At 33.3% G+C, this 13,721-nt stretch overlaps 1 protein-coding gene across 6 annotated transcripts in view; it reads right to left on the bottom strand.

Annotated features, from left to right (window-relative positions):
* The window catches only part of TBC1D32 (TBC1 domain family member 32), an 87,149-nt gene that overhangs the window by 17,030 nt on the left and 56,398 nt on the right, over positions 1 to 13,721 (bottom strand). For all 6 annotated transcript variants that reach the window (XR_004749467.1, XM_035321887.1, XM_035321888.1 and 3 more), the window contains 2 exons: positions 12,594 to 12,719; positions 4,231 to 4,314 (listed from right to left, as the gene is read on the bottom strand). Coding sequence is in view for 5 of the 6 variants with exons in the window: in XM_035321887.1 (XP_035177778.1) it covers positions 4,231 to 4,314; positions 12,594 to 12,719 (210 nt within the window). In the remaining variant the exon portion in view is untranslated. The remainder of the gene's footprint in view (positions 1 to 4,230; positions 4,315 to 12,593; positions 12,720 to 13,721) is intronic.

Here is a 13,721-nt window from a genome sequence, read left to right as displayed (position 1 = left end):
TTGAGAAAACTAATACATTTACACAAAACGTTTCTGTTCCAATGAATTGGAATTTGCTGGTAACAGGAAGATGAAGTAGCTATTTTAGTAACTTCATATCCCTAATGCATAACGCCAGTTTTACTGCTTTTGCAAATTCCAGTTCCTTGCCTCCTGCATCCTGTTGCCATCCTATTGCCTCTGACACCTGGGCATCAAGGATTGGCTTTCAATGATCATATCTTTTTCAGAAGAAAGACAAATAAAAGCAAACTGTAAAGTATTCATCTTGGGAAAGGGGGTGGAACGAGTTCATTAACATTTAACATACGTACTGTATATTATTTTCCTCATCTGAATCCACATCACAGCAGTATCATTGCTGCTAGAAAAAAGTACACTTCAAGTAAGATTTGTATTACTGTTTATAATTAAGCACTGCAAATGCATGGTGGTTTATCAGTTATTTTTTCTTATCCCTTATCTTCAAAACGATAACAACCCAAACTAATTTGATTTTTCCATATTTGCAGATTTTATAATAGACTGAAATCCTGAGGGATTCCACAGCAGATGGATGACTGTGTTATTCTAATTACAACTACCTACGGGTTTAGAAAGCTGTCATTTTTTTTAAGATAATATATTTCCCATTTCAAGAACATGATAAACACTGAATATCTACGCACTATACTGGATCCAGTTTCATGAAAATTGTGGCTTCTCTAAATTAAAACTAAACATTGGTAAGAAACTGTTTCCCCAAATCCCAGTTTATTGAAGAGCATGAATGGGGGACACATGCAATTGCAAAGTGCATTTTTGGCTTACTTAGATATTGAGCTAGGAAGATGCATCTGGAATACAGTTTACTAACAACTCATTAGCTCTATGTAACTCAAAATGATATCTCTACTGTAACAACAGTTTTAGGTTATAGCTCAGATAACACTTATGCATATGTATAAAAGTACTGCAAAATAAGTTGGCATTCAAGAATGTATTGTTCTCCTTTGAGAAATACCAACCCTTCATATACTTTAGCACAAAATCCTGGGAAATACATATAAAACTGATTGATCGTTATTCAATCAGTGAGAGAATAACAAAACTAGTTTTAAGTAAATAATAAAGTGTGATAAAGATTTTAGGGTGTTCTGTTTCTCCCTTCTGTGCAAATACTGGAAGCATAATACAGAACTGGAGTCTCTCAGCACATTCCCTGTCTTCATAGGAATGCCACACTGTGTATTTTATTGGGTAAGAAAGAGTGAAATGAGTGTAAATTTAGCTACACAACTGATTCATACAGTCAAACCTTTTTACTGTTCCAGAGTGCTGTATAATCCTAGATTCAATTTTGGAACCAAATTTTTGTTTCACCTTCTTGCCAATCAGCATGAGTTTATTGGTCTTAGCTGGTTTTACTGGACAATACTCATTGCTACACTTGTCTGAAAAATGCGTTATGAAATTTTATTAACTTACTTCCTGTAAAACATAAAATAAACCTTTGATGAATCACGCTGTTTGACTGAGCAACACACTTTCCTGGGCTGGAGAACTCTTCACAAAAAGGGTGTGTGATAATGGCATCGCTGACCGGGAGGGAAAACATTAAGAGAATACCTGCCCTTTGCCTACAGTTCACATCTGTGTCTGACCTCCAGACTACTGACAATCCTTCAGAAGGCCTCTCGCTATCCCATTTCTAACCTTATATTTATTCAGACAGGGAATATCAAAACATTTGCGAAGGAAAATTGTTCATCGGCCAACCTGATGTTGTTTTTTTATTGTGAAGGAGAAAGTGCCATCTTAAATTTCTGATCTTAAATGTATTTACTCTAGCTTCAAACTCCTGTTATTTTATTTTGGGTCACTTTAGGATTTAATTTAGCATTTAGCAGTTCTGAAGGAATAAGTTCCTCAGAATCAGAGCAAATGAGTATATTTTAGAGGGAATGAGGTATCTGATAACACCAGCCATTTTAAATTATTTGGGAGATACAACAAACCTTCCTGTAGAAAAGCAGGAGGACTTTGCATATTGCTGAATTCTGAGATTCACTTCTTTTCTCTTTGCAACTAAAGCAGTGAGGTCATAATGCGTCATGGAACTTCTATTTGAGAACTACATAAACATAATATATAATTATAATATATACATAATATATTATAATATATATATATATTATATGTATATATATATATTATGTGTATATATATACATATATATATTATGATATATACATAAACATATTTCCAGAATTCATGTCCAATACTGCCTGTATAATTATGAATGAAAAAGTGATTCATAAAATACAGAAAGGAATGTTATACAGACTAGACTGGTTTTCTGAAAAGTAAAAAAAAATTTTTAAAAATGTGTTGGTCTGTTGAAAATCTGTCCAGCCCAAGATTTTCAAGAGCTTTTAATTTGTTGTATTTGTTCTCTCTCTATACCTATCTTTAAAGAACAGATAATCACAAGGTATAATTTCATGTATGTGATTGTCATAGGATTTTCAATCTTGGCTTCTTTAAAGTTGGCATTAAATTTTAGATGAACAATATGTTTTTGTTGACAGCTCCATTTGATCAATGGTTCATGTTGAAATCATAGGTTAATGAAGTAGAAGATCCAGGTTCAACATTCCTGAACTTGTTGTAAACACTCACTTTGAACAATGTGGACAAGAGTGGATTGGAAATAAGGTACTCCACTTCTAAGTGCAGAGGGTACAGACTACTGTGTCCCTTCATTAAAGTCTTACCACATTAGATGGGAACACTTAACCATTATGATTAAGAAACAGCAGGAATGCTCTGCATTGCTGGGCAAGATATCCACTTGGAAGTTGCACAGTTCCTCCTCTGTTCGTCCTTCAGTTAAGTTTTTGCCTTATTGAAATCAAACAGACAACCTCTAATAGGAAAAACTGTTTTAGTCTGTAGGCTGTACTATCCTCTAAAGAACCAAGAGATAGGCAGCCCCCAAGGCAGGAAAAGAAACCACACCTGAGCCTTCAATATCATTGGAGATTGTGCAATACCTTCAACTTTGACCTAAAAAGAAAAATGTACAGAGACGAGCATGTTGGGATGTCTATGTGTCAAATCTAAGTCGTGAAGATGTTACGCTTTTAACAGAGAAACTGAAATCATGATTTGAGTTGAGACAGATACATGCATATGGCAAATTTTACGAGTCAATAAAAACATTTTTGTTGCTCATTATGCCTCTTGAGAAGTCAAAAAGTAAGTAATAAACTGATGCAGGACAATAGGGTACAGAAGAATCTTTCAGTGCAAGTTTTTGAGAACTGATCTTTTAAGGAGGAATAAAAAAATGACAGAACTGGCACTTAGTAACTCTGTCCCTTAAGCAAAGAGAAAGATTCTCAAATAAAATAGAGTATTCTGTTAAAGTATTCAGAAGATTGATAGCTAAATGGCAAAGTCACTACATAAAAGAAAGGGATCTAAATTACTAAAGGGGTTTTATGCTTTGAAATTTCAAAGGCAAGTCTGAAGTCTCCATAGACATTATATTTTCATCCTATGGATGTGAGAACAAAATAGAAGTATAAATAATAGGTCCTCCCCAAAGAAGGTTTGGTTCTCTAGTACTCCAAATGAGTAAGCTACAACCTAGGAAAGAAGTCTTTACAGATATTAAAGAATGAAAGTGCATTTTCCAGCAATTAACAAGGCTTTTGTATCTTCTGAATTTATAAGTACTTCAAAATATTAAAACATACTACTTTACATTCAGAATAACTTAACTTTATCATCCCTCCTTTGTTCCTGGCATGACACTCAGACTGAGTGACACTAACACTCAGATTGCTCTGCCAGCAATAACAAATCAAATAATGCAATATAAATGGCATACTTAGGGGTTGATTACATAATAAGGGGCTTTCCAAACTAGATTGCTTAAGCTTGCTTAAATATTTATGCCACCAGGTCTGCAAATCACCCTGAAATAGGTGTCAACAAATACTCTGAATGACACCCTTACCACTGCACACTAGAAATGGGAATTGTCTGTACTTCTTCCTCAAGTAGAAGTCTTTTTGCTCCATCTTTTGCTCCAAACTGAGGTACTTCCCATCAGTTAAGTAATGAATTTCTGAGTTGTTAAGGAAAATTTTCAACAATCCCCTAACCACTATAGAAATACTTAAAAGGAAAGTAATTTGAATATGAAGAGGCTGCACAGCAATAAATTATTAGGAAACTGACCTTTATAGCTTTCACTGCTGAAATAACAATCCATTCGGCTTTCAGAAAGATGTGACACGAACTTTTCAATTAATTCTGCCAAAACTGCAAAAAGAATAAAAATATTTAAATGTTAAAGGCAATTAACAAAGTGGAGAATTATATTGCCTAATAAGATGGCAATACATAACTAAAGCTATTTAAATTTCTGCATGTTTATTCATGTTTTTATGGGGGAACAATTCAAAGCATACTTAGTGCTTTTGCATTCCTACCACCATTTCTAACTTAAATTAGATTTTAAATAGCTTTATTGAGAATATATTCTGTGTAAACTGAAAGAGAATTCTCTATCATCTTTGTATCCTCCAAGGATTACTTCAGAATTTGCTACATTATTTCAATATAAAATTAAAATTAACTATAATTAAACTACAATATTTTATCCTTTTTCTGTTTATGTAGACAAAAAAAAAAAAAAAGAAAGAAAGAAAAAATATTCCCCAAAACGATGCCTACAAAAGTGAATAAAGTTTTAAAGCCTGTTTCCAACATGACCTATCACACCACAAGATAAAAACATACACTTAACTATAAAAGCTATACATTGAAAATTAAGTGACTAGAGTATTTCCGTGTGGAAAATCTGTCATATAAGTTGATGGCTGTAATGTTGTTATTCAGTTCTTTCTGTGGAATGTTGAGTCCGCACATACTGCACAGACAAGCCGGGTGCTGAAATCTGGTCACTGCATAAGAAATTACGTCACCCACCTTAAAAGAATGTTAGCCAGGAAGTTAGTGACAACTTTCAATGACAAAAAAAAAAAAGCTTCTGATTCTTCAATTCTGCAAGTTTGAGGCTCCTGCAATTGAACACACTAGCACCCTACAGAGTTAAACTAACGGATACAAGGAAGTCTTTATTCATACTGCATGGACGATACCCATATTGAGATTAGCCATATTAAGAACTTGATATAGCAACGATGAACATTTTTGATAAGTGAATGTTATGATAAGCTGGTTTTAAAGAATAGTGATATATTTTTTTGCAGTAATGCAAAGCAAGGGAGTGTTCTTACAAAGTCAAAAGAGTTGGTATTTCCCATTTTAAGTCTGCACATTAGAGTTTCCTTGACATCACCTCAAATGCAACTCAACAGCATTGAAGCTTCAGCTTCTAGCCCCATGAAACTTCATGCATGCACAGGACTTGTCATTTTTAAGCTGAATAATTCCGATAAAACATTTTAGCATGTAGCTGTATGAACAGTCATAGCAACACAAGTGAAGCATAACAATCTGTGGTCGAGATGGAAATGGAGAAAAGCAGAAAATTCTTGAACTAGCCTTGCTGGTAGGAAAACTGACAGAGAAGGAGTGCAAGCTTGCAGTGCATGAGGAGAAGGAGAAAGACAGAACCTCCATGCACAGCCTGATGCTTGTTATGCCAGAAAAAATAATAAAGAAAAGAATGTCAAAGAAAATAATTAACTCTTATTCCAACCATTTGGAAGTTAACAAACATTTTTTAAGATAATATACTGACATTAAATCGTGTGTGGGTTTTTTTTGTTTGTTTTTAATGATTAACTCTATAAAACATTTACGGAAATTTATCTAGAACTAATCCAGAAAACATTTTTTAAAGGCTGAGTTTGGGTATTCCCCTGTGTGGGAAAGTTTCACTACAACAGCTAACCACAGATTTACAGTTAGAATAACCAGGTCCAACAGTAAAAAAATTACTTTTGCATTGTAAAGGATTAGCAAATGAAAATGAAAAATATTACAAATATAATTTATATTGTTATGTATTTTTATTAAAATAACTACTTGAGTCACACCTTTAAGAAACCACACAGGGCTAGCAAAAAAAAAAAAAATGTAGAAGAGTGATGGTTTAATTATTTTGTGAGAACAAACAATCTCACATCTTCACTTAGTGAATGTGGCTTAGTGAAATTTGGTCTATCAACAATGTAACAAATATTTGCGTAAGTAAAGCAAGAAAAAAAATAGCAAAGAGGACCTATATTAAAAGAATAAAGTATTGCATAATTCAAGTCAAGTCAGAGCACTGTATTTTTCTTCCCTTTTTTGTTGGAAGCCATCCACAGGCTTGACCTGACAGTCAAATAGTTCAGTGCTTGATTTAATAGGAGAAGTGACAGCTCAACAACTACTAAGCAATTTTTTGAAACTCAAGCACAAAATTGATTTCCACCATTTGAAAGTATTTACTAAGTGCCTATCAGGATCTTTGAAAAGCTTTTAATCAGATTTGAGAGGAGAAAAGATGCATAAGAGTTTATCAAAACAAATTTGGTTAATATGGAAATAGAGGGTTTTCAAAGGACATTTTCTCTTCCACAAGAATGTTCATGTGAAATGACAAGTAGTCATTTTAATTTTTATCTTTTAATACTAGATCATTTAGCTGCCATGTAGACATACTCAGGGAACCTTTATAAAGATGGAGACTGGCTCAATGATTTTTCATTTAATTGGAAAAGGAGACAAATGAAATTTAGAAAAGTTCACTGTATAACACAGTAAGTATTGTTGCAATAGCCCACATCTCATGCAGAGATTATGTCCATATATAAAAATTAGTGTCATGGCCTAACAATTTGTTGACAGTGTTAATTTTCTTAAATTACGGAAGGTTTGCAGTATATATATAGAAGTTTTTAAGACTGACTATTACCTCATGTAAATTGAATCCACACATCCAAAATAAAGAGAATTGTATTTTTGGAGTGTGTAATCATATATAAAATAAATGGAATAACTTTAAAATCTACTAAACCATTTCAGTATTCCATAAAACAGTTGTATTCCTACAGGATGTTTGTTTTGTCTTTTTTGTTTTGTTTTGTTTTTTCTTGAAGAATTAATGTACAAAAGGAAGGTAATTCAAATTGCTTCTAAACTGCATAAGAACACTGATTAAAAAAATTATGATTCCAACTGTATTACTAGGTAACAACCAGAAGAGGTTATTTAATTACTTCTCTGAGGGGTTTAAGCCAAAAAGGTCAAAAACTGTAGAACATATTAGAAAATTTTTGATCCTCTAATGTAACTAATATTAGCGGATCATATTCTATACCAATTCACAGATACTTCAAAGGAATTTAGAAGAAAAAGAAATCTCTTAAGAGTCAACAGTAATCCTTCTTGACTTGTGTTAAAGGTTAAAAATTCAAGAGTGAAAACCTTGGACAGTTGACTTCTTTATAAGTAGCATCAGAAATTTTCAACTCCATCAACCATATATCAGTTCAATAAACCTACGCAAACCACAGTCAGCAACTCCATTCCTAAAGGCAACAATAAGGAGAACTTTTCTGAATTCCTAAGATAATGGAGAGACTTCAGTTATTGTACACTGAAATGGCAAAAGTACAATTTGCATTTTGTTTGAATAGAAGAAAACGAGGCAATAAAAATTTCAAGAGTGTCTCCATTAAAGATACATATCTTTTATCAATATACTTGTATCTTCTTTATCAACAGAAAAAACAAGACTATCAAATCCTACACTCATCAAATGGTGTAATCTGTACACACAAGCATGAACATTCACATGCATTAACACCACTTACTGTATATTCCTTCAGATGTTTTCAAACTGTTTTGGGGGTAGAAGTTTAGATCCACTATTGTTCTCCCTATGTGACATGGAATACCTACTGTTTCAATCTAATTCTGAAGCAAGCCCCCTTGAAAAATCAAGTAAAGACATAAAAAGATAAAAATCTTTTTTTGTATTATTCCAAACCCCTCTGCTGCAAATCCAGTATTTTGAAATTGGTCATACAGAAAATGAGAGCAGACCACAGACGGAATCAAGATCTGATTGCATGATCTTTGAGGCAGTAGATTTGGTCCATATTTTAAAAGACTAAGCTCAGCTTAGAGATTCTAGGTTCTTCTTATAAAAATAGGCTCCTCTGGAGATCAATTCAGAAGGGAAATCTAATGCAGTTAATCTGACTTTTCTTTATGAAATCACAGCCTAGAAAATTTTCTCTCACACACTTAAAAAGAGAATCTATGGAAAATTATTCTTGCAGACTGAAGTTAGTCAAGTCTTCTTTAGTAGGACCAACGGAAGGCTGAAATTCAAACCATTTTCAACCCCCAAAAGTAGCATGATGGTCTAATAATGGTAGAAAGGTAATAGTCTTCATTGTCTTTGAATCCAGAAGACCCTTTTCATCAAAAACAAAAGTCTGTAACTATTATCTTAACTTCTACAGCAGAGTGCTGACAACTGAAATACTCTTTGCTAAGACTCAGCTGTCAAGTGTGTCCTGATATAAGCTACATTTTCAGCCCTTGATTTGGTTATTTTGAAAATAACCAAGTCTATTGTCTTCTGATCCTGAAGAGAAAAAAATAGTCATACCTACTGAAAATATTCATTTTTTCATTGTCCATCCCATGGAGAAAGATCTGATGTTATTTTCAACTTTTTGCAGTGATTGCTAAAGGCTGTAGCACACAAACATCACAAACAATGACTTTTCATGGATTCCAAAACACTGTGTTGATTTTAACGACTCTATTGTCATTAAACATTCAACTCATTGTAAAACATAAATAAAAATCCAGTGTTTTCCAGTGAGATTTCAGATGCAATTTCAAGAGCTTCTGATTATGTATTTTGTATCTTTGAAGCCAATCAATGGTTGCTGAGACTAAAAGGATAACTGACTGAAGATGAAAATTGCTCCAAAAAAGAAATATCCTTCCCACATGTATTTTTTGTTTGTTTGTTCACTTTTTAAGAGAAAACATTTTGGAGGTAGATGAATCAGTCGTAAAGAATACTCCTGATCTAAGTCCAGATTCCTGAGGGATCATGCCATGGTAAATGAATGCCTCCCAAGGATCAAGTCATTCTAGCTGAGCTTGTTATCCCTATCCATATCCACATATGGATATAAAGCTTGAAGAAAACAATTAGGATTTGGGGATGGATTACCTCTCATTATAAATGAAAGAATGTTCATATATAATTACATGATCTTTGCAACACCCTCAATTTCTCTTATGTAGGGTTTAAAGTCTCCTAACATAAGAGTTGACTAAGGATGTTGGATTGCCCCCAAACAGGAGAGAGGTCAGCTACTGATAATTGGGAAAATATAAGAGAGATTTCTTGGGATAAAAACAACAGCAACAACAACAACAAAAAGCTTTTACAAATCCTGATGGATGAGGGATGAGAAGGGTTTTTTGAAACAGGCCCAAAAAACAGTTTCCTATCACACGAATGATTTGAACATTCAATATACTAAGCCTAGATTGACACAGCCCTGCAATTTTCCACATAAATCTAACCTTTGTTGTGGGGGAGTTGATTTGCTTGTTTCTCTTCCTGCCAAAACCTAGGTTCAAATACAGAGAAAGCCCTTGTCTAGATGTGCTAAACATGCTTCAGGGTGGCTGCAAAGACTATTCCAAAAGAGGCCAAGACTTAGCTTGACTAAGGACTGTATCAGTGGTCCTCTAGCTGATCTGAGCAACCCAGAGACACGCAAAACTGCACAATAAGCAGCTATTTCCCAAGCATGCACAAATCTGTGGCACGTTTACAGAAGGAATGACTAGAATGCTTCTGTCTGAGCTTATTGTGCTTAGAGCTGTAGAATGTTGAAGCTGCTTCTCTACAATATGATTTTCTTTTAGAAGATCAAGAGAAATTCTGCACTTTCAGTCCTGCTGCACCAGAAAACATACAAGTCTGAACATAAAAGTTAATATCTCCTTTTAACAATTCAAGAAAGCCATTCAAAAGTGGATTATGATGTTTGACCATGGAAATGACTTAAAAGCTACAGCCAGAGATAATGCTTTAGCAGAGAAAACGCCTGTATAGGGATAAGATGGCCATTCCCCAAAGTAATGCAATACCATAGCATTTAGCACAAATGCATTGACTTGGTCAATGCAATAGTAATCAATACCAGGAGACTGAATTATAGGTATTTGTACTGTACAATTTGCTACTGTACAATTTGTCAAGGATGTTCTGACAGAATTCAAGCAGGTTGTACAGATTCAGCATCTGATAATCCTAACACTAGATCCCAAAATATTTTAAAGTCAACACTACACAGTCATTGAATCCAATGTTGTGTTTGTTAGTTACGTTTTCATTCAATTCCTTTTATTGTTAGTCTCCCTCTTGCTATAGGAGGGGACCAGTAGAGGAACCATAACTATGCATCTTTGTTCTACAATCAAAATTTGCTCCATCTGTGACTAAAGAGAAAGCTTTGATTTCTTGAGATCTGGATTGAAGACCCTCAGTCCTCTGAAATTTGGAAGAGCATCACATTCTGCAAAAATACATGCCTAGCAGCACAGCTCTCTCTCATAAAGTAGTCTCAATGAGCATGATGGTGTCTCAAACCATACAGCTAGCAGAAATTTTGCTGCTTCCAAACTATCTCCAAGCAGATCTGCAAAATTTAAACAACAGCTTTGAATTCACCTTAGATGAACAGCATTTACACTTAGTTAATAATATTAACATTGGTCTGTGGTAATTTTTTTTATTATTATTATTTTTTTATTTGGTGTTTCTTTAAGACATTCTGTTTCTATTTTCATACTTTATTTTTTCGTATGTGAAAACACTTGCAGAAGTCCCTGTGAGGCTTAACAAGTCTGCGGATACTTTCTTGCTGACTTCTACTCCTAATTCTATCTTGGCTGGAAACAGTTACTCAGAAGTAACCCTAATCTGGTTAATGAATCCAAATTTTGTTAGAATGACTCTCTAATTCCTAATTCTAGCTTCTGGTACCTCCAACAAAGTTACAGAAAACTACCTACACAAGTTTTGAAGTTAGGTATAGAATAATACAAAGCACAAAAGGCTAGAATTCTCTTTTATTTTTCTCTGTAAATAAGCTACTTTAGATGTATGTTCTATTGCTTGTTTTCTTTGTTTCTTTTTATAAAAATATGCTTCTCAACAAATAATTACTTTTAGATGCAGGAAGAGAGACTAACAATTTTCAACATAAATTTCATAAAATCCAAGAAGGCATCATCTAGAAAATATGCTCTATTCAAATAAAATTGATTATACAATTACAAAATTATTTGTACTCCACAACATATAACATTAAAAATATGCTAAACTACTAGATCTGAGAAAGATGCAAGGATACATACTTTTTTTTTTTTTTTTTTTTTTTTTCCCCAGAAATATCTAGGCTTTAATTGTTACTCTTCCATTTATTTTTACTATACTAGCAGAAGTTCAGAAAAGATGTGCAGTTCTTTCTGAATAGTTATGAATCTCTGTTTACCTGTTTCACAAAGCTTTCTGAATGCATGCATTTCTGGGCTTGTACAATATAATGTAAACTATAAGCATATATTTGCATTATTTATACATAACACAATATAACATGCATATATGCTTGTGATTCAGAAGACTGCGGTTACTTCTGGTTAACTGTTTTCAGCTGAAATAACTGTATATATAAATGTATACATAATACATTATATATGTATTGTCCACATACACATTCTTCCAAATAGCTTTGACTAAATTATAATCACCTAAAGACTACAGACTCAAACTTGTTTCAAACAAGTAATATGAATGGAAGCCTCTGAGAATTTAGGAACATTCATTTTGTAATTTTTATCTTTACTTTAAATGTAAATTTTACTAAAGAATTTACTTAAGAATTCTGAAACTGCTCTGTAACTTTCATATAGCTATATAAATTATGATAAAACTCATGTATTTTATATAAAACACATTTGCTGGGTTACTTTGATCCCATACAGAAAGTATTTCTTCTACATTCACTGTCAGTTGTATTAGTTGCTTTCATAAAGAATTTAAAGGGAATTCTTCTGACATATGTAAACAAAAAATTAAACTATTCTGAACATAATCAGGATTCTTAAAGAATTAGAGGTCAGCAATTTCTGAAAATACCTATCTTCTTTATTGCTATACAAGTATGTATTATATTACAAGTGAGTTATTAAGTCTTATTTCTGATGATTTATGCTATATGGGTAATTCTTCTTTTTCGTTTGGCTAGTTTGCTATTTTAATTTTCCATATCAATACACCAGTATGAGCTTCATTAGAAAATACGTACTAAAATGAAGAAAAACCTGAATGAGTGGATTCCCTGATGTTTAGTAAGGCTGAATTCTGGGAACTTTTAATGAAATTGGTCATTCTTGTTTTCTCAGGAAAATCATATTTAGTTTTCCTAACTGACACAAAATCAACTACAGATAACATAATCCTCAATAAAACTTTAAAGAACCGTTGCAGACCAATGGCTTTCTGTTTTTTTAAACTCTAAGTTTAAAGTCATACTTACTTGTTCCACTGATGATATCTGGTCTGGCTTTCATGACTTTGCAGAACTGTCTTCTACAAATATCTGCCCACCCACTTTGTTTATCTGGATTTTTTAAGAGTGATAACAGCTTGTCAAGGTCTTTATCTAGAATAAATGAAAATAATGATATTTTTTATGACAACCTTGGGTTCTTTTTGTTAATTTTTCTTTCTTTCTTTTTTAAAATTTAACTATGGTAAGTAATAAGCAACTACTAGATACAAAGAACCACAGAGACAAATTAGAAGCACAGAATCAGAAGCACAAAACCGTACCAAGTAACAGGGAAGTCAGACACAGATAAGAGCTTTATCATTGCCTGGTATTTTTGGCAGACCTCACACATAAGAAAGAAAAGACTAACTAAATATCCCCTATCCATGACAATTAAACTGGAGAAGCAGCTAGTCTCAAAGATGATGATGTTCTGCTTTTCACGGATACTCATTTTAATTACTGAAGGGTTTTGAACATTTAAGATGTTATTGAAGCACATTTTATAACTTCACTATATTTATATATTGTCCCAAAATTATAAGAATTGGAAACTTATTTTAAAGATAGATGTTGGGTATTTCCATGTAATTTCATCACTGAAACCTGAAATTTCATCACAGAAACTAAAAGAGAAAAAATAGGCAAAGAACCTTTACCATACATACATGGATTAATAATAAAACTGTGAGGTGGCAGCACTATTTTGTTGAACACAAAATGAAGCATCCTAGATGCATCCTAGAAGCATCCTAGTAAAGTAACACTGTTCCTCAGAAAATTTCTGCTTCTTTCAGTGTACAGGTTTCCCTCAGATGCTTCTGCTATGGGTGGACATAAAGGCATATATGTATATGCCTTCAGATTGCTAGGCATACCTATCAAACAAATTTTGTGAAAATATATTGGACTGCCAATGGTATGAGAATTCCTATCTTCAGTGTTTCCCAACTTTAGCACAAAGAGCCAAAACTCTGCAAAAGACTACACTGAATGTATACGTTTGCTGTCACTGAAGGATGCCCTAATAGCCACCTTGCCAATTTAAGTTCATATTTAGAGAAATCTAGAATGTCACACTCAATTCTCTGAAGAATCTAGGTGCACCCAGCA

The sequence above is a fragment of the Oxyura jamaicensis genome, chromosome 3 (assembly GCF_011077185.1).
Source record: "Oxyura jamaicensis isolate SHBP4307 breed ruddy duck chromosome 3, BPBGC_Ojam_1.0, whole genome shotgun sequence".
Lineage (NCBI taxonomy): Eukaryota > Metazoa > Chordata > Aves > Anseriformes > Anatidae > Oxyura > Oxyura jamaicensis.
Note: the sequence above shows the minus strand (reverse complement) of the source record. Positions and strands in the feature narration are given on the sequence as shown.